This window comes from Grampus griseus (genome assembly GCF_964374135.1).
Source record: "Grampus griseus genome assembly, chromosome: 3".
Lineage (NCBI taxonomy): Eukaryota > Metazoa > Chordata > Mammalia > Artiodactyla > Delphinidae > Grampus > Grampus griseus.
In genome coordinates this window covers 105,645,916-105,668,384 of record NC_139019.1, presented here as the reverse complement: position 1 = coordinate 105,668,384, position 22,469 = coordinate 105,645,916, and the positions used below count along the sequence as shown (strand labels likewise).

The following is a 22,469-nucleotide window of genomic DNA, read 5'->3' as shown; positions in this document are numbered from 1 at the left end:
TTGTGAAGTCACTAATAGTTTTTGGTGACTGTTTGTACTTCCGAAGAAGAAATAAATAAGTGAACTACTATATCTTCTCCGTGTGCTGTAACCTTGGTGAGGTCCCTAAGGGGCTAAGGAAACAGAAATGAATCAGGGCTGTAAATGGCAAAATAACTGGCAGAACTGTCATAGCAATGCGGGACCTTGGGAACAGGTTCTCAAGGGGAGGAAAAGGACCCTGCTTCCCAGAAGGTTTACCTAAAAAGAGGGGGTTGGGTGCATGGTCTCTCATGTTCTTCACTAGAACAGAGCTTTACAATGATGCTTCTAGAATGATACATCTATGACACCTTTCTAATCGTTGCATTTCGATGTTGGGTACACAGAGAATTTAAGGGATCTTCAGCATTGCCTAGTGAAGGTAATGTTGCCAGTTGGACAGACCATTAGTTATGCTTGATATGCTTGTTAATGCTCTAAGCTCTGTCTTTTCTCATATTGCTTCATTCCTTTGGCTCAGTGAATTGATTTTATCAACCAAAAGCGTAAATGTGAGTCTTAATGGGCTGAAGGCATCTTTGGATGAATTGAAAAAGTATTTAATCCTGTTTTCCTTTGTCGTTTTTATTTGCTATGAGATTCTTTTTTTCCTCCTTTACCAGAGAGGGTTTAATTGCATTCAGTCTGAGTGTATATATCAGTGAAGCTGGTGAGTTTGGTAGAGTACAGTTCCTCTTTTAAGAACATCTGTGAAAGGAGTAATCTGTCTATTAAAATGGTAAACCTGTGAATTGACTTTATTGTTGTATTCTCCAATTTAGCTGAAATTGTATATGTTAATGGCTTCTCATGTATATGAAATGGCAAGTCACTATGCCTAACCAGTCAGCCAGGTTTTTAATTCTCCAGCATTCAAAATAATATTTAGTGGGCATTGCTGAAAGAAGATGAATTAAACTTTTTCTAACACTGGCAAACTTGATTTCTCTGGGATTTGACTAATCTTCACTGTCTAGTCAGTTGTTTGGTTGTGCAGTCCTTGAATTCTGTGATGGGTTTGCATTTAATCAAGGCTTAGAGAACCTGAAGGAAAGCAGTGATGTTTCTCACACTTGGGACCAGAACTAGTATTTGCATAAAACTTGGTTTCATACAAAAAAAAAATCCCTGTGCCAATTTTAAGATCCTAAAGAAACCAGAAGCTACTGAATGTAATAGACTTTGTTTTACTTAATTTCCATTTTTTTACCCCATCCTTTGTTTTTTACTTCAAAATATTATCCAAGCCTTGATGCATAGTTACATATATATAGTTGAGTTCACAAAAAAGTTAACAAAAATTCCATAATTTGTCTCTTTTTTAAAACTAGTAGAAGTGTCAACATGTAATATAAATATATATCTTTAAAAATCTTTAATTATCTTCTAACTCTGTACTAAGCTTTAAAGAGGCTATTAACTTGCCCAGATTACTTAGATAATAAGCATTTTCTAGCGTATTGGAACTCGTGGCTGTGTCTTTCCCAAGTCCATGGTTTTAATCATTGTGCATTACTCAAATTGAAAAGTTGTTATTTCTTGATTAAAGCAAATTCCCTTGTACTCTCCAATAGGTGTTATTTTTGTAAATCTCCAGACTGGCCTCTGTAGTTGAAGAAAGGAATTTTTATTCATTTATAAATACTCTGATATTTAGACTATTACCACTGACTGGCCTTCTCTCAAATTTGGGAGGCCTAAATGTACTTTAAACAAACATTTCTAGAAATGGAGTGAAGTCTATAATGGTTTCTTTTGCTACTCACAGATGTTGATGAATGCACATCGAATCCCTGCACTAATGGAGATTGTGTTAACACACCTGGATCCTATTATTGTAAATGTCATGCTGGATTCCAGAGGACTCCCACCAAGCAAGCATGCATTGGTAAGGCAGTTTGCTTTCACATATGATGATGTTCCATGAAATATAGTGACCCAGGCTGTTGGGGTTAAAAGTGAATATTAAAATAAGACATGGAATGAAATAAATGCTGTTACATTATTACAGATTTACTTTATGCTACCCTCAAAGTGCTCTCTTCAAACATAAACACTTTTTGCATGTGTAACACAGGCAATGTGGTATCTGGCTTCACAAAAAAAATTCGGTTTCTCTTCCTTCCCTAGATCACAGCTTCCTTTCTCCAAGTAACATCAGTAGCATTACTGCTCTCTGATTAACGGAGCTTACGATTTATTGTCGTTTTCAACTTCTGTTTCTTTGAACCTCACACATAGTCGGACACCAAATCTAACCTGCTCTTTATTCACAGTTTCCTTGCTATGCCCACCATCCTCGTCCAAACCTCTCCCTCACTACTGATTCATCCCAGAATTCTTTTAGCAGATGACTCTGCTTGTCTTCTTTTTCATTTCCTATTCATCCCCTGGCAGTTACTTGAATCACTTTATTCCAGCAATTTTTTTTTTTTAAACTGCAGGTCTTGGTGCCTTGTTCTTATTAATTAATTTATTTATTTTTGCTGTGTTGGGTCTTCGTTTCTGTGCGAGGGCTTTCTCTAGTTGTGGCAAACGGGGGCCACTCTTCATCGCGGTGCACGGGCCTCTCACTATCGTGGCCTCTCTTGTTGCGGAGCACAGGCTCCAGACGCGCAGGCTCAGTAGTTGTGGCTCACGGGCCCAGTTGCTCCACAGCACGTGGGATCCTCCCAGACCAGGGCTCGAACCCGTGTCCCCTGCATTAGCAGGCAGACTCTCAACCACTGCGCCGTGAGGGAAGCCCTATTCCAGCAATTTTTGTCATGTAGCTCTTAATCCAGATATTCTGCAGTTACTTCACTCTTACTCCTTGCTGACTTTTGTAAAAATTAATTTTTATTGGAGTATAGTTGATTTACAATGCTATGTTTCTGCTGTACAGCAAAGTGAATTAGTTATATATATACATATATCCACTCTTTTTTTAGATTCTTTTCCCATATAGGTCATTACACATTATTGAGTAGAATTCCCTGTGCTATACAGTAGGTTCTTACTACTTACCTATTTTATATATAGTAGTGTATATATGTCAATCCCAATCTCCCAATTTATCCCTCCCCCTGCTTTTCCCCTTGGTAACCATCAGTTTGTTTTCTACACCTGTGACTCTGTTTCTGTTTTGTAAATAAGTTCATTTGTGCCATATATTTTTTTGGAACCCACATATAAGCGATATCACTTGCTCTGACTTTTAGGTCTTCAACCACTATGTCAGAAGCAACTGCACCGGTAATTCCAGCTGCACTGTCCACCCTCTCCTACATTCACTGCACATCCATTTCATTTTTCTCTTTCTTTCCCTCTTCAGCTATTATAAGTGAGGGCTATAAAATTGCATAAACCTACGTATCCAAGAAAAAAGCTGGTGAGAAATGAAAATTTTGCTGAAGAAGCAACATGATCTTGAATATTACATGTAAAAATAAACTAGATATTTAAAATTACATTTATTGTTTTATTGTCTTTATCTATAATTATTTTAAAAGACTAATATTTGGCTATTGTTAATTTTCCCAGACATTGATGAATGCATCCAGAATGGGGTTCTTTGTAAGAATGGTCGATGTGTGAACACAGATGGAAGTTTCCAGTGCATTTGCAATGCTGGCTTTGAATTAACTACAGATGGAAAAAACTGTGTTGGTATGGAAATTGCCTGCTCCCTTGCAAAATATTTTTTAAAGGATATACATTTTTATTTATATATTCTATTTTCATGAAAGCTCACACAACACATATGTGAGAGTTGTTCAGATGACTTAGGTAAAATATAAATACATTTAACATAAGACTATTAAAGTGAAGGGACAGGTTTTTGGGAAATGTCATAACAAATGAATAATTTACTACTTCTGGAAATTTTCTGTGTGGCATATGTTTAATTGTAAGTAGCAGTTGTTCTTTGTAATTATTAGCACCTACTGTATTTTGAATGTCGGGGTTATAACACTGACAAAATAGAAAAGGCCCACCTCCAATCTGGGGAAGCATAAAAATGTTTGACATATGTGATAATCAAACCTCTAAATTTTGGTCCTGGTGATGTCTAACAGTGTAGTAAATATCAGTACTCCACAGAAATATTCTATTTGCACAGCAACATGTATTTCACCAACTAATGAAAGTCCAGATCATTTCACTTGCAGTGAGGTTGTCATTGCTTTATTCTCTCGTACAATATAAACATCCCCTGAAATCATATTAACTTTTTTGGTAATCAAAATAAAACACTACTCATGTGGTTTTAATAGAAACTAAGCACAAAGGTTCCTTAATTCTTTTTCTTTATGTCCCTTACACTAAAGGTCCTTCATGTTTTCTACACTATTTGCCCTCAGTCAGTTGGCATTCATAAGAAAAAAAATCCATGACCACATGGCTCATTTATGCAGTAGAATATGACTAGTGATTGTTTGTAGAAAGAGGGGGAACTGGTTTCCTCAAGGCCAGTGGTGTAAGTCACATTCTCCTTGTGCAGATCATGATGAATGTACAACTACCAACATGTGTTTGAATGGGATGTGTATTAATGAAGATGGCAGCTTCAAGTGCATCTGCAAACCAGGATTTGTCTTGGCTCCAAATGGGCGTTACTGCACTGGTATGTATGGCTTTGAGATAGGAAAGTAACCATGATTGAAACCATCTTTTTTATTTGAATCAATCATGCAAGAATTACTTCAGTTTCTTTATGTGGATTTTGTATTATTCACATCTCTTGCTAATTCAGTACGGCAGGTGTCTGAAGTTTCCTAGAAAAACATACATTGTGGTTTATGGAACACTAATATCTTTACAAAAATAATAATGGCATAGGAAGAATTAAGGGAATGACAGATTGGTTCTAGCAAGTCTGGAAAAGACGATATAGAAATAATTTCTGTCTACTCTTTGCCTCAATAAAAAAGAGGAAGAAAAAAATCTTGTGTTCGCAGAACTAGATTTTCCACTGTCATTCATTACTGGTTTTGCATTAAATCTTTTCCATAAGCTAATCCACGGATCATTTGTTACTATATCATTACCTAAAAATCTTACATCGATTTCATGTAGAAGTAATTTGAATATTCCTAGCAATTGTTTTGTTTATAAAACGCTTTTGAAGGCCAAGCTCTAGCGATAACTTTAGGAAGCAAAATATATGACTCTTGCAAATAAATAAGACTGTATTATGTTTATACTCACAATTGGAATTTAGTAAGATGGAACAAATTTTGCAGTTTTTACTTAAAAACAAGTTATTTACAGTTTTCTTCTTTTAGACAAAATTAACTCCATGGATGCTTTCTGTCTTCAATTATACAAACTTATCTGAATACCAAATAATACTCATAACCAATCCCTGTAATTTCAGTGAAATTCTGGAGACAGTAGAGAGTGAAAAATCAAGACTCATTCTTGTATTTCTGAATAAAAGTAGTTTCTTGACTATTCAGGAAAGGGGAGTTCAGTATTAAATAGAAATATTGTAGCTTTGCTGATTGATCTCATGCATGGGATGTCATCTCAAGGTGAGCTGACTTGGATTAATCACAGGGTATGAGATTAGCATTCTGTTTCAGTGTGTAGCATGACATTACAGCATGTAACATTTTAGCAGTTCTTAAGAAACTTAAGTACTCATATAAAGATCACCTAAATCTCACCAGTTCCTGCTTTATTGAACTTTCTATTAATTTTTTAATTACCAATGCTGTAATCCATAAATTTTGCAATGCTCATGATTTGGCAGCCCCGTGTTTGGAAGGCTGTTTCCCTTTTGGGGGGAAACCATTTAATGGTGGGTTACAGTTCATAAATTCAAGCAATTGAATTGAAAATTACAAGGGAGACCCCAAATTATTATGTTATTATGAACTAATTGAATTAAAACAGCATCTTAGTTAGAATTTTATGTGTGTGTAACTAAAAGTTAAATACAAACACTGACCTCAGTTTGAAGAATTTGTTTCACTTAACTAATTTGAGTTAAATATCTTTAATATTAAGCTGAATTGCCAAATAAATAATGAAAAATGAATTTGTGAGACTCTTCTAAGTGGTAAAATGAGGCAACTTTCACTCAGTCTTTCTGAAAAATACGTTTGAAAGAATTGCATTTGTGTATAAGATTTGTTGTCACATCTGTGTGTTCTTCCACAAATTATAAAATCGAAAACAAAGTGTTGATAATGTAGAGTGGTGGCAACAGGTGAACTCTGTAGGAAAGTTAAATTTACCCAGTAATGGCCCGGCTTGTGTTTCCTTCTGGGCAGATATTGATGAGTGCCAGACCCCAGGAATCTGCATGAATGGGCATTGCATCAACAATGAAGGGTCGTTCCGCTGTGACTGTCCCCCAGGCCTGGCTGTGGGTGTGGATGGACGCGTGTGTGTTGGTAAGTGAAACATTCTGTAATGGCCCCACTGACCAAATGATCTTTGAAAAAGGGATAAAGATATATCCATACAATGGAATCATATTCAGCCATAAAAACGAATGAAGTAGTGACACATACGAAAGCATGGATGAACTTGAAAACATTACGCTAAGTGAAAGAAGCCACACATAAAAGACCACATAGTATACGAGTCCAAATGAAATGTTCATGAAGGTCAAATCTGTGGCGACAGAGCAGATTAGTGGTTGCTTAGAGCAGGAGAGGGTGAGGGTGGTGGGAGAAGGGGGTGATCACCAAAGGCATTTCTGAAGTGGTGAGATGTTCTGAAATCAGCTAGGATGATGATCAACTCTGTGAATATGCTAAAAACTATTGAATTGTACACTTTAAATATGTGAATTCTTTGTATGTGAATTATATATTAATAAAGTGGTTTAAAAGAAATGGACAAGGAGCCCGGCTAGCTCCCTTCAGAAGCCTCTGATGAGATGCAAGTCATAAATGCTGGAGAAGGTAAAAAAAAAATTGTCCTTTACCAGCATTCTTCATAGTGTTAGATAACCACATCTCTAAATACAATGGATTTATATTTTATAATTAATAACAAATAAGACTTGAAATGGGTACTGTAGTTGTATCTAAATAAATTCTTGTTTTTATCCCAAGAAAATCTATTTATTTATTTTTCCATTTGAGTTTTAAAAATTTTTTTAAATTTTATTTTTATACAATTTTAAAGATTACTTTCCATTTACAGTTATTACAAAATATTGGCTATATTCCCCATGTTGTACAATATATCCTTGAGCCTATCTTATACCCAATAGTTTGTAGCTCCCACTCCTCTACCCCTATATTGCCCGCTCCCCCGCCCCGCCCCCGGTAACCACTAGTTTGTTCTCTATATCTGTGAGTCTGCTTTTTTCCCCGAACAAAATTTTAAATGTAAATAATTTATACAATAGAACTTCGACGTACATCAAAAGCTAGAAATGTTTCTAAATAGTTATTCTTCATCACTGTGTATGTAACTAATGATAGAAACCTGGGAAGAGTATGAGAGAGAATGTATATTTTATTTGAAACCATTCAGAATTCCTCTTGGATACTTTTGAGTTACCAGGCATCAGCTTTAAAGAGGCAGGCAAGATGAAAATGTCATTGGCATTTCGAAACCCACCCAACGTGTCCTAACGATAGCAAGAGCAGAGTGAGTCTGTTGTAAAAATACATTGAATGCCGTATTCTCTCCAAAGCACTTTCATGAAACTTCTAGGGTGAATTAGCCATTGTGCACCATCTGTTTTCAGGTCACATAGTAAAAGGCAGACATACTCACTGGTTTAAAAGTATATTTGAGAGAAATGAAAGTCTTTCTCAGACATAGTTGGTTTTACTTTATTCTTACCTATGGGAATCAAAACATTTGGATTCTGAAGGTTAAAAAAAAAAGAGGCAACAGCAGATGGAAATAATCTGACCACTTAAAGTTTCACCCACTCTATCCAATCTAGGATTTATTTCAGCTTACAAGATTGTCAGCACTTCGTTCAGGGCTATTTCAAATACAGTAACTAGAAGAATGTAGCTCCTTGCTGCTTAGAGAGCTAAAATATTTTCAGTTGCTTTTTTCCTTTATCTAAATGCTTTTGCTGAAACCTATGGTGAGTACAAAACCAGTTTTAGAGGGAGAAATAATTTTTCTTTTAAGCAACCGACATATGAGTAGTTGTTAGGAATTCAGTGTTCAAACACAAATATTCCTTCTCTTGTCCACATACAGAAAAGGCATTAGAAATTTTTGGGAAACGCTCTCCAGTTTTTCACAATTGTGGTTACTTAAACTTTTTAAAATAAAAACACTATTTGTTCTGTGTGTAAAATTATATATTACTGTTCCCTTAACATGCTAGATATTTTTTCTTCATGTCTTCTGCCTTTTGAAATGCTTTCAGTTGCATTGATTGTTGAGGTTAGAAATGAATCATTGCTATGAATTATTATTAGAGTTAGCACTTTAATTCTAGATTTTGTTTGTTCATTTTTGTTTCCCTAGAGAGTGCGATGGGGGTTTTTATTTTCAGAAAATTAAATTACTATTGTAACTAGTATGTTGAACAAGCATGACTCACAGGCAGGATATGAACAAAAGGCAACTATATTTTGTTTTTTTCAATCCTTTAAAAATATATTTTTAATTATTCAATGGGAGCAGTTTATCCAATAAGTAAGGAAGAAAACTCAGGCAGCCCCTTACTTTACTATTTTTAGATAGCAAAAATTTATATGACTACTTTAGGTAATGAAAATAATCTGAATTTAGCAATTAGAATGTCCAGCATCATATAATAGTTAATATTCGAACTTGATTTGAAGTTACGACTTCCCTCCCAAGCTCAGACCTTCGTGAGGAAGACATTTCTGACTCCACAGGCTCAAGTGCAGGAGGAAAGGTGAGAAGGCAGAAGCAGTGACAGTGTCCTAGGGTGGCTTCAAGACTTCTGGGCTTCACACAAGTTTAAAGCCAATTTCTTCCTCGTGGGTGATTTCATGATTATGTCAGGGGCGTTGGCCTGCCCTTCCCGAGATGCAGACACTGCATTTTTCTCCTGGTGGCCACTCCTGGCTCAACGTCTTGTCTTTCTGCAGTCCACTTCAGACAGAGATCTAATGGTGTCTCATCACCCTCCACGTAGTCGTTTTAGGAACCTCACTTAGTGTGGCCCATGTCTCATCCATAGGACGTGCCACCCTTTGCCCTCTGAACCGAGTGAACAGAGGTTCTACAGTGGGAATAGCAGCCACTCTCCTCTGTGTGCTACGTGTCCCTGACAGAGTTGGGTGCAAAGCTCTTCAAGTTGCTCCCTGCGAAGCTCTGCTCTCTTGACCAGGGGTGAGGATGGAAGCATGCCCAACTTGTAATCCGGCTCTTCCAAAAAAATCCTCCTCAAAAACTCTTCTCTTAATTGCTATTCTCTAAATTGTATCCTCGGTATTGGGAGGGGTTTAAGGACCTGGCAACCAATTTTCCATCTCTACTTCCTTCAGGATGGAGTCTCAAAATTCACCTTGTTATATGATATTTAGCACCATGGGATTTCAGCTTAAAGTTCCTTTTTAGCATCCTGTTACGTTAGTATTTCAATATCTTCATGAACGCTGTTTGACAGTTCTGTCAGGTAAAAGGTTAATTTTTTTCTTTACCCTAGTTCTGCTATTTACTAGCTGTGAGGCCTTAGGCAAGACACATTACCTCTCTGTGCCTCCTTTGCTCACTAGTTGTTTTTGAAGATTAAATATGTTAACATTAGACATATTTGTGTAAACTTGAATGATGTCTGGCACATAAAACATGCCCAATAAGTTAACTACTACAATTATTACTGTTTTGTTAAATCGGAATAGTGATGTTACATCAAAAATAGTCTTAGAGTTGCTGCTTTAAGCTATAAAGAAAAGTTGATACTAAAGAATGTAAAATACAGCTAGCATCTTGTGTCCATACCAATTTTACCTTTGGTAAAGATAAAGTATGATAATTCCATGAAAAAATCCTTTAGCAATTCCAAGTTTTAAGAAAGAAAAGACATGGAGAAATTTGATAACATATGGAACAGGTATAGCTTAGGATGAAGTCGAGTCACCCACCAAAATATTCATGTGATCATGTTCTGATCGTGCTGCTGGTATCGGTACCTCTAATCCTGTCCACTGGGAACAGTGGCTTGGTTACATTGAAGAGAATAATGTGAACTAAGGTTCCAGTGTGGGGTCTTTGAAAAGGAAAAAGTCAACTGTCTTCATTAAAAATAGAAGTGAGTACCATAGGCTTTTTATCAACTTGCTTCTAAAAATTGTTCCTGGCTTATGTTCTTAACATGAAAACAGAAATAACTTTGACCATTCTATGATGCCTTTTGAGATAAGTGGTACCATCCTAAGAACTCACAAAAATCTTATTGAAAATCATGAACTATGTGGTATTTGTGCATATTTGTCATTGTGTTGAGTCCTATTCTTATGTGTAACTCAGAGCTGACTGCCAAACCAGGCCATAGCAGAAGCAGAAAGGGACAGCACGTCCCCTTCCCAGGGTTGGAGTAGTAAAATCTTATGACCTTCTTCTGTCTGAGCATACACAGATCTCATTGTTTAATGCGGCCACACATCTCATTGTTTTAACGGGAAACATCACCACATTGTAAGACATAGGTGACTCACTTTGCATAACAAGCAGATAAAGTTATTTCCAACAAGTTATGAATAATTATAGATATTTATAATAATGGTTATCTCTTTGATGGAATTGCCATATCAATAGACTGCTTAAAAGCTCTACTGCTTCTCTGGCCTGTATGATCTGAGTTTTTTTATAGTTCACCATTTACCATCTCATAAAGTTGTATTATATTTTATGAGAATTTAGAATGAGAGAACTAAGCAGGATACGCTACTTTGGGGTGTAACAGGACATAGTAGAAAGAGGAAAAGTTTTGGAGGTCACACAAGCCTGAGTCTGAATTCCAGGTCAGACAGTGGATAGTCTACAGCTTTGAGGTACTTATATAACCGCTCTGAACCTCAAACTCCTCATTTATAAAAAGTGGGTAATGATCACTATCCTATGGAGTTGTTGGCCTGAATGTTCAACAAGATAATGTCTGTAAAGCAACAAGCACAATGCCACAGATACATAATGATAGTTATTGAATATTATTTGTGTAACTGGATTTATTGAGAGTCTGCAATGATTAAAACACAGTCACAACAGTAAATTGGGGGTTGAAGAGAAAGGTCACCTAACTCAGAAATTTAAGTAAGAAAGTTCATGACCAAGCAGTATCATCTCAAGGTAGTTTAACTGCACTGCACTTCATTGTTCATAAGAACTTCTAAAATAGAAATGATATTAAATGTAGTCAGTGATTAGAGCTCTAAATCTTGTTTGTAACTGTGGAAATATACCTGGCTCAATGACAGGCCCGTGAGGAAAAGTGGGATAATTGATGCTTGTGTAGCACATAAAACTTCTTGGAGAAAAAAAAAAAAGAATTGTTGATAATGCATTTATTCTTTCCCTCTCTCAACAAACATTTGTTGATTTCTTAACACTGAGATGCTAAAGATGCAAAGAAAAAGAAAAGTGGCAGATGCCTTCTAGAAGCTTCCCATATAGTGACCACTTAAGTTACAAGAAGCCTTCAGTTTTGAAATCTCTTTGTCTCTATCACTGTCTCAAATCATTGTTCTTCTGTCTCCTTTAGATACTCACATGCGCAGTACATGCTATGGTGGAATCAAGAAGGGAGTGTGTGTCCGTCCTTTTCCTGGTGCAGTGACCAAGTCTGAATGCTGCTGTGCCAATCCAGACTATGGTTTTGGAGAGCCCTGCCAGCCATGCCCTGCTAAAAATTCAGGTAGTCACCTTCGCCAGTTTCACACCTGATAAAGAATCTAGAAATGTCACATTAGATATTTGGCCAGAGTACCTCGGCTCTCAAGTGTTTTGTCTTTATTTTTAATGGAAGAAAAGAAATCCAAATCTGTGTTGACATGTGAAGCATATAATAAAGAGATCTATCTTGTTTTTACTTATGATCTCTAGGCAGAGAGAACACACGGTGAATTTTATGATTATTTATTTATTTTATGATCCAATTATGACTGTTACAATGGATTCTTTACGTGAATATGTTAGCCTCAAAATCTTCCATCCCTTCTGTCATTCTGAAGATAAATAGCATAAAATTTACGTATCACTTTCAAGGTTATAATAAGTTCATGAGAACCTGGTTTTATTTATTTTTAATCTTTACACAGAATGGTCTTAGGCTGCAGTCTATCAGAAGTTCCAGTCTATCAGGAATATCAGTAGTTCCAGAAAGTCATAAATTTATTTCTGAATGTTGTCATGAATTATAGGCACATTAAACAGTTTAATTCTTTGACTATTCTATGACTTGTTTATTCATATTTTTATGAAAACTGTATTGAATAGATGTAAGTACAGTAGGGAATCAGAAATAAACACAATCTCTTTTCCTTTAAAGTTGGGAATAGTTGAAAATATAGGTAGGCAAACATATAAATTACAGTTTGGTATGATTGCTGCCTTAAAAGGGACATAAAGAACTGGGAGAGCACAAAGGAAGGAGCAGTTAGTTGCCTGGGGAGGCTGGGAAAGACTGCACAGAGGGGTGGAGGCTTACTTTGGTCTTGAAAAAAGGAATAAGAACTTCCCAGGTAGAAGATGGAAGAAATGAATTCCAGCAAAGGAAGTGGCTTGTAATTCTGTTAAAAATCCTAAATGGACTGTTCAAACCTTAGCAAAATGGTGAGAGTCCCTCGGGAAGAATTACTGAGTATGACATTTTTTAAAAAGAGGAGTTAATGAAGGAAGTCTTCCCCTAAAATGTTAAGTGAATTATGCATATTATGAAAGAAGTGCAAAAATTGATAACAAGACTAGGTAAAAAGATTAGTGGCTAATAAAATGAGTTCTGAATATAAGTGGAAATATAGGACACAATAAAGATAGCATTGAGATCAGTGAGAACAAATTAAACTAAGTAATTAATATTGTTGATAAATATTGGGAAAAATATGGAGTTAGCTCCCTACATTAAATGTTACAAAATAATTTTTTTGTAGAAGATACAAACTTTTTGTTATCCTGTAATGATAAAGGACACTCAAAACAGACCCCAAAGACTAAAATACACATATAAAGTAGAAAAATATTTTATTTAATTTATAAAGAATTTACATTAATCAATAAGGAAAGTTGAAATCCTCTATAGAAAAAAGTACAGTGTACATAGAACTTCACAAAGCAGAAAGGCAAATGGTAGAGTGCCATATAAAAATTAAAAGAAATCTATCTAAAATTAAAAGAAAAGTTTAAAAAGGTGTCATTTTTGTTTATTAGATTGGTAAAATACAAATGATTGATTTTCCCCAGTGTTGGGGAGGATATACAGAAATGGGTACTCTCTTACATTGGTGTTAGAAGGGTAACCTGGGATATTTAGGGAGAGGGGGACTATCAAAAACCTTAAAAGAGACATAAACTTTGAGCAGTTTTACTTCCAAGAGATTAACCTAGTGATAGAATTGAACTTTGTATTTTTTTATTATAATTGCAGAAAGTTGAACAAACCTAATTTCATCAATAAGAGATTGATTGAATGAGTGTGGTAGATCCACATAACTGAGAAAAGATGTTAAATCGTCTTTATTATAAATAGGCTATTACATGAAATGTCTATTGTAGAGTACAGAGGGTCCAAGCCTGCTCCCCACTTACAAACTCTATGACCTGAGCATGTTACTTCCCATCTCTATCCAAGCTCTCTTGGGATTAAAAGAGGAAAAATAACAGTATCTAGTTTGTGGTATTGGGAGGATTAAATAAATTATTAGATGCAAAATGCTAGAACAACACCAGGCACATCACGTGGTAAATGCTATTTATTACGTGTTTTCTATTATTTTATTATTGAGAGGAGAAGAAAAGCTAAAAAGCAATCTCTGTTGTACAATTTAGATATTTTTAAAGTTTACATAAGTAGAAAATATTTGTAATGTTTATCAATATATTAATGAAATTCAGGGTGATAATCACAGTTATTTTTATTTACATTTTTATGCTTACCTGTGATTTTGGAATTCTTAAAATAATTTTGTGCTAGAAAATGGTCCTTTTCATTTTAAGTTGTTGCAGGTAATTCTTAATGATAGTTTTGGAGTTATGTAAGTGACTTGTGTATGGAACAGATATAATTTAGAGTTTTTGATTTCTCTATTTGTTTTTATCTTACAGCTGAATTCCACGGTCTTTGTAGTAGTGGAGTAGGTATCACTGTGGATGGAAGAGGTAGCTCTATTCAATTCTCAATCTTATAATAATTATATAGTTTTATAGTTTTATTATTATAATATTATAGATAAGATGTATTTAATATTATAAAAATATATCAGTATAAAGTAATAAAATAAACTATCTCCTAGAACAATGGTTATAAGCTAGATGGTATCAATAAGTATGTAGATGTACATTTTTCATAGTAGATAAATATTTATCTGTTAAACATGCATTGTTTAAAATGTCACTAACAAACTACAACCATGATTTTATGGATACCGTCACTTAAGAAGAAGCTAGAGCTTGTAAAAAAAAAAAAAAAGAAAAACAAGTCAATTTAAAGAAAAATGTTAAATAATGGTGCTGACATGGTTTAAACAAAAACAATCTGTAAGAGATATTTGATATGGATCTTTAAGAGATATTTGAGATATACTGCCCTAAAAATAAATTGACTACTTATGACTAAGAATACTAAAATGTTTCTGTCCAACCGAAGAAGTACAAGGTTTCATTAAAGTTTTCTTTTTTAAAATTTAGCACTATGATTAACAAAATTACAATATAGAACTTGAACATTAAGTACATATGTGTTTATAAAGTTATTTTATATGTTAATAGTGTCCTTTGTTTTTTTAAAATAAAATTGTAGGGTGCTATTAATCTTTAGTTTACATATATATTCTAATACTTTCATGTTTGAGGAGACTTTAGACAAATTATAGATTGACAGTAAATATCACATTTTTTTGCAAAGAACGTCAGAAACCAGAGTAAAGGAGCAAACTTTTACAATGATGTTTCTCCCAAAAATTAAATTAAAAGACTAACATTTCTGGAGTATTTAAGGCTTCCCAAATTCTAGAACACAGTAGTTAGGATTAAAATTTGAGCATAGTTACCAAAATTTTATTTTATGCTGACTCGTTTTTTTATTCCCTTTCAATATGGCCTCCCCAACAGAGCCATTGCAACTAGATGGTTGCTCATACAAGCACATCATTCCTCAAGTCCCACGGCCCACGGGTGACAGAGCGTAGTCATGTTCATGGCTTGTTGTAAAACACTGTGTTCTCAAGCATCTACATTTGAACTGTCCTCTCCATTAATTTCAACTTATCAACAATGAGTAACATTTAATAAGTATCATATTACTTAGTTGACTATAAAAAATGATAATAAAATAGAAATATTCCAGGCCTTCAGGACCATAAAATTATACAGACACCCTAATAAATCTTTGCCTTTTAATTAGATGGTTATAATACCTATCAAGTTGAGTTTTCCTTTGGGTTTTGAGCCAACAGTCTATAAATTTCTTTATTAATTTTATCATAAATGCCAGCACATTACATGGCTTAATGCTTTGAATTTCTGCCGGTTCCCTTCATTTTTCTTTTGACTTACCAGGAAGTGTCCCATATCTCTCTATTTTATTCTCACTCCTTATTTTCATTTCGTTTCCCTTTCTGAATTGCAAATTGGGGGTTTGCAGGGTTAGACACTACGTATTTTGAGTGCTCTTTACTAGACATACATGTATCAACAGACAGTAAGTGGCTGTGAGCATTAAACTCTGAACATTTAATGCAGATATCAATGAGTGTGCTCTGGATCCTGATATATGTGCCAATGGAATTTGTGAAAATTTACGTGGTAGTTACCGTTGTAATTGCAACAGTGGCTATGAGCCAGATGCCTCTGGAAGAAACTGTATTGGTAAGTTATTTGTTTTATTATACAAGAGCCTTTTGTATAGTTTAATCCCATGGATTATAGGAGAAATCAAACTACAAATAAATGAGTAAAACTAGAGATCTTACAGTTTTTCTTGTTTCCTTTTTAGTGCAGAGATAGAAAAATATGGGAATCAAACAAATGCTGTTACATAGTAACAAACTTTTTAGTGGCACAATTTAGTATTTAAATTATTTTTTTCCCAAGTGAATGGACAGAGTCAGTTATCAGCCTGTTATATCTGCATATATCTTAATCCTATAATTTTTCACTAGGAAGTGGGATTCAAAAATTAATGAGGCAGTGTGGATAATAATAAGTTAAGAAAATTAAATATTACAGGTTGACTTATAAAGAATCAGTTGCTGCAAAATATCCAAACATGATAACTGAGATGGGTGTTTCCTTTTGTAATTTATAAGGGAATGTTTGAAAAAACTCAAGTATGTAGTTCGTATGTTCAAGAATTTGTGAAGAATCTAGATTTTCCCGTGGAGCACTTGAGTTCACTTTTACAAAACGAATGTTATTCCATCCATTATTATATATAATAATTTTTACATCTAACCACTGATGACTCTTACATCCAAGTCTTGATGATTATGATTAGAAAGAAATACATTTTTCTATGTTTATGGCTCTGGGTTTTATTACTGATTTATGTTATTATATATCCATTTCACCTTGGGTTGAAGACATACATACAGATGGATATATAAAGCTATATTAAATATCATGTACTTATAACAGATTTTGATATCTGTTGGGAAGGGCACCAGCCAGAGATTGTTGAACATTTATAAAAATACGCAAACCAGCTAGTTTTTATTCCCCAGAAGCAAAGTTGCTTCCAGCATAGTGTCCAAGTACAGTTGAGCACATGAGTACCCTACTGAAAACAGGGAGATTCAGTGAGCATTCACACATTGAACATGGTTCATGGCACTACTCAACTATTTAAAGTAGGTACGTGCATAATTTTGATAAAATTAAAACTAGATTTTAAAAATAAAAATGAAGCCGAATTCCAGTTTTAGTTTGCTGGGGCTGCCCTAACAAAGTACACAAAACGGGGTTGCTGAAAACAACGGAAATTGATTGTTACAGTTTGGGAAGTCAGAAGTCCAAAATCAAGGTGTCAACAGGATCACACTCTTTCTAATGGCTCTAGGGGAGAGTCTTTCCTTTCTTCTTCTAGTCTCTGGTGTTTGCTGGCAATCTTTAGCATTCCTAGGCTTTTAGATGTGTCACTCTAGCCACACATCCATCTTTCCCCTGTGTGTCTTCACATCAGCTTCCCTCTGTATGTGTTTGTCCCTATGTCAAAATTTGCCCTTTTTCATATGGACTCCAGTTGTTGGTGTCCATACCTATATTGGAATACAACCTACCTGAAGGATCTTATTTTAACTTGATTACTCTGTAACAATCCTATTTCTAAATAAGGTCACATTCTGAGGTACTGTGGGTTAGGGATTCAAAATATTTTTTGAGAGACCCATTTCAACCCATAGCATGGACTAATGGATAAATAAATAGTGATTCAGCCACTTGATAAAATGTACAATCATGAGGGAGATTATGGTGATGCTTAAAGTATAATACCGCTGTGGGGCAGTAAGTAAATGAAGAACAAAGTAGTAATGTGCCTTTTCCAAATCATTACACACCTCCCAGGAACTTCAAAAGCATCTTAAAAGTAGCCACAAGAATAAGAATGTTCCATATGAGTAAAACCAAATATATTTTGCTTAGGATCAGGAATGTGTTTTGGATACGAAGAGACTGAGTCAAGGTATGGGGTGAGGAAAAAAACAAACAACAGAAATAAAACATTTTGATCACTGTGCTGTTTGTTTTACTGTGTGTGTCTCCTGTCTTCTAACGGTTGCTTCCAGACATTGATGAGTGCCTGGTAAACAGACTGCTCTGTGACAATGGCCTATGCCGAAACACACCTGGGAGCTACAGCTGCACCTGCCCACCTGGCTATGTGTTCAGGACTGAGACAGAGACGTGTGAAGGTAAGAGCCATCTTCCTTCGTTGTGAACAGTAAGCACCTCGATATGCGTGAACCACAAGTACGTTATGAAGCAGTAGAGCAGAAAGAATGTTGTTTGAATATGTTTAAAATTGTATAATCTCTTTCAGCTAATCTGCCAGTTTTAGAAATAGCATGCACCTAACCCAGTTTATAAAACCATCAGTTTTGTCCCATTCAGATGAAATATCACCAAACATTTTGAATTTAATGGGAAAAAAAAGTGAAAGGAGCCAATTTGTTTTACTTGCTAATAAAATGTCAGATTTTTGTTTGTTTTTCCCTTTTTAAAACCACTGTGACACATTAGCCTGGGGGAACCTGCACTGTAATGGCAAAGTCAGCTCTTAGGCATTTTATTTATGAAATGATTGATAGACCTCAGAGGTTGGCCCAGAAAATATTTGGGGCTTGAGTAAAAATGGTCACCTTAATTAAATTTATAGTCCAAGAAAATTGTCCTTTGCATTTGAAAATTTTGAAGTTATAATTTGGGCTTAAAGATCGTGAATCACTGTTTAAAAACGTCTTCCTTTGCTTTTAAGCTCATTTTTCTTCAGTGGGAGTTACATGAATGAGTTAAATGCTTAGGAAAGGCCTCATTTTCAGTAGATACCAGCTAAGCAATGAGTGCCTTCAATTATGTTTTTGTTTCTTGATCAAAGTACTGTGTATTTCAGAATACTCTGTGGTATGACTACTAGTCATTGTTCCTTTTAAGTCTCACTGTGTGGGCCTACAGAAGTGTCCCATGACATTCTCAAATCCAATAACTACTTCCGAATAGTAACCTTTTCAAAAAAAAAATTTCATCTTTAGTTATTTGGAGTAGCCCTTTTTTATCTGTTAAAGTATTTGTTTCCTAGTGACTTCATAGCCAAGAAAACTGCAATAGTAATATTATGCAAAAAGATGTTAACATTCTCTTCATCTTATTGTTTAACTTCAAAGCATTCTTATGAACAGAAACAAGTTAGGACTCAAACAAGATGCCAGAACACAAAGGACTTAGCTGAAGTCAATGAAATGCAATCACAAAGTGCAATTCTCAGTTTGGATTGAATTTGAGGGACCACTGAAAAGCAGTAATTAACCTGAAGAAAGAAAAAAAGGGAAGAAAAAAGAAAACCTCGGCATAAAATGCAGTTTTTCTGAACTTAGTTCTGTTAATTGTTGAGTTCCCCTCCTATCCACCACCTGTGGCAGGAGCTGCTCAAAGAAAAGCGCACTTTCCATTCCCAGCTAAAGTACTTGAAGATTCATCTTGTCCATAGATGAGCAGAGACGACAGGGGGCACGCTTAAGAATTTTGAATATTTTCACATAATATGTGTTTAGCCTAAGCTTCTTAAATGTATTCAACCAGAGTCTTTATTTTCTAGCACCCACTCCCCTCAACACCTCTTATCCTTCAAAATTGCCATGAGAAACTTTGTAAAAGAAAAAAAATTCTAGCCATATTTCCTCCATGAGTTTTTTGGAGGGTGGGAGAAGGGATTTCAAGAATTGTGTTTCTTTCCATTTTGTTTTTATTCCCGACTTTCTACACTTCCTTCTCACTGCCCTTTATCAGTTTTATCTATTGTCTCTTGGAAGATAAGCTTCTGTTAAATGTCAGGAAGCTCTGAAAGCAAGAATAGCTAAGAGTATCATCTTGATTTAACTGGGAAGCTGATGATTATTAGGACTGGTTTCCCTGTCCATAGCAACAGAACCCTTTGGTGCTCTTGTGAGGGAGACACATAACGGGGAACTAAATGGTTGGTGTCTGATTCAGTTTGGTCACTTTGGTTTGCGTACCAAATCATCGATATTTATAGCATATTTCTTCCATTTTAACGAGTAAGATGAAGTTGAAGGGTACTGAGAGGTGAAATACCAAAGGTTAAATAAAAGGGATTCGCCTACTTACGTGAAAAAGTGAAGAGTAGGAGCTAATGGTGTTTAATAGTATGACATTGGATGATTACATAAATATTAAGGCATATTAATACCAAATCAGGCAACAGTGATGGTTAGAAAACATGGTCTTTACTTATTTTGTCCAAAGGATAATTGTTCCTGATAAACCTGAGCCTTTTCTTTAATACGAAATATGTTTTATTATCTGTCGTTTATAAGAAAGAAGTTTATATTATGTAAATAAAAGAGAAATGATAGAGAAATATTTTAGTTCTAGCCTTACGACATTTGTGGAAATAAAATTGATTTATGGTGAGAAATCCAACCAAATAACTGTTATTTCTACACTTTCTTCCCACTATTAAGTCATTTGCATTTTATTAAGTGTTTTGCAAAAAAGAAATAGACCTGCAGACCACGGATATCTTTTTCCCTTGGGTGTCCTCCTTATTTCCAGCCTTGCATTCACACAATAAATTTGTCTGCCTGAAGCAGTTCTCTGCATGCTATTCTTTCTAAACTAATTTCCAAAGACTAGGCAGGGAATTATCAGCCAATTCATTGCTGATTCTAGCTTTCTCTATATATATTTGCTAGATTCACTAATTTTGCTTGTCATTCATGTTTTCAACAGGCTATTTTAAATACGTAATAAATAGCAGTGATCAAGTTTCTTTGATATTTCAAACTGAAGTTACAAAAATTTATTTTACTTTTTTGTTTGAGCTCTGAGAGTCTGTGAAAGTTAAAATTTTTATAGCAAGCACTGTGGTTTAGATTGTGTTTCCAGTGACATAACTAGTTAAATGTAAACCAGATGTGCTTTGAAGTTTATTTCCAGGAATGTACAGTGAACTGTTTCAGTTCCTGGTTCCACGACATTTATAACATAAAAACATTGTATTTAAAGAAAAATTAAACAGTTTATATTTGTAGCTGTCATGGCATGTGTTTATAGTTTTTGAGTTCATAATTGCTTAATATAAAATAGGGATTTTGAAAGTATATGATACTGACATTTTTCTTTTGGGGGAGCTTCTTACAAATAAAATTAGTAGGTAATATATCATCTGTCTTCAGATTAGGTATCTGCTGCTTTTTTGGCTGATTTCTTTTTTACATTGTGTTTTTATTGAAAGAATTTTAGTACTCTGGAATAGATGTTTTCATTCCAAATCTGTGCTATATTTATAAAACCTGCTCTTGTATTTTTCTTTTAAGAGGCCTTCTTGCTACAAATGACCTGAAAGAAAGATGCATTTATATTTCTTCACACAATTTCTACTTGAATTCATTTTATACCTGGGTACTTCTTTAGTAGTTTTGAAATAGCAAAGAAGGAACATAACTGTTTTCCGCATGGATTTTTAAATTTGCATTTCAAGTCCATAGACTTGAAAATCAGTGAGCCCTGCCTTTTCAGAACCAGTTTAGTTTGTATTTGACTTGAGATGTTCAAGAGTAAACATTACAATCTTCTAGTTATTTATTTGCATGTTTTCCTTGGTATATATAGTATTCATGTTTAATTCAAAGAGGTGTTTAGAAAAAAATAAGTATTATGGTGAACTCGGAAACTGTAGTGTTCAAAAAAAAAATCTTGAGCTATGTTGACCTGTTTCGGATAGTTAACCAAATACAGAAAGAAATCCATGTCTCTCTTCCTTAAATTGAGTGGTTTAATTTATATTGAAGGTCAGTCTTTGATATTGTTTCTAAACACTTTAGCTAAATCTTGTATTTATTTTTAATTAACTCATGTTAAGCTATTTAACTTTATTGGCTTGACATTTTGCTTAGTCACCACTTGAGAACATAAGCATACTCTAATTCTGACCGTCATACTTCTGACCGTCAACAGGAGTTGTTTAGATTATGGTATATGATTTGATTTAGGACTCAGATCAAATTAATGATGGTAAAGGTCTATTTAAAACAATTAAAAGATTTTTTTCTCTTTTTAATTTTAGCACAATCAGTTGTGCTTTAAAAATGTCTCACACCAGGGGGCTTCCCTGGTGGCGCAGTGGTTGAGAGTTTGCCTGCCGATGCAGGGGACACGGGTTCGTGCCCCAGTCCGGGAAGATCCCACATGCCGCGGAGCGGCTGGGCCCGTGAGCCATGGCTGCTGAGCGTGCGCGTCCGGAGCCTGTGCTCCGCAACGGGAGAGGCCACAACAGTGAGAGGCCTGCAAAAATGTCTCACACCAAACATGGAAATGTGAACGGGAAGGTGGATAAGGGCTAGAGGAGAATGCTGTACCCAGTATTAAAGTTTCATCCCTTATTCCCTGATTTGTATCCAGAAATTTGGAATTAAAGCCAGCATTGTGATATGTTGTCTCTACTACAGGCTTTTTAAATTCTTCCAAAACCTCTCGGAGCCACAAATGACAGAAACAGTCACTTCTGTGCACAGCACACATTGCACCCAGGAATATGTTGCTTTCCGTTGAATCAGAATTCAGATTTCCCACAGGAAAATTACATCTCATTATAGGAGAAAATGAATCCAATT

At 35.1% G+C, this 22,469-nt stretch overlaps 1 protein-coding gene across 1 annotated transcript in view; it reads left to right on the top strand.

Moving 5' to 3' along the window:
• Nucleotides 1-22,469, top strand: part of FBN2 (fibrillin 2) — a gene marked incomplete at both ends in the record, with an annotated part of 231,114 nt that overhangs the window by 128,307 nt on the left and 80,338 nt on the right. The window contains 8 exons of the mRNA XM_082652282.1: nt 1,790-1,909; nt 3,544-3,669; nt 4,505-4,627; nt 6,282-6,404; nt 11,672-11,824; nt 14,230-14,283; nt 15,865-15,990; nt 17,907-18,032. Coding sequence (XP_082508408.1) covers nt 1,790-1,909; nt 3,544-3,669; nt 4,505-4,627; nt 6,282-6,404; nt 11,672-11,824; nt 14,230-14,283; nt 15,865-15,990; nt 17,907-18,032 — 951 coding nt within the window. The remainder of the gene's footprint in view (nt 1-1,789; nt 1,910-3,543; nt 3,670-4,504; nt 4,628-6,281; nt 6,405-11,671; nt 11,825-14,229; nt 14,284-15,864; nt 15,991-17,906; nt 18,033-22,469) is intronic.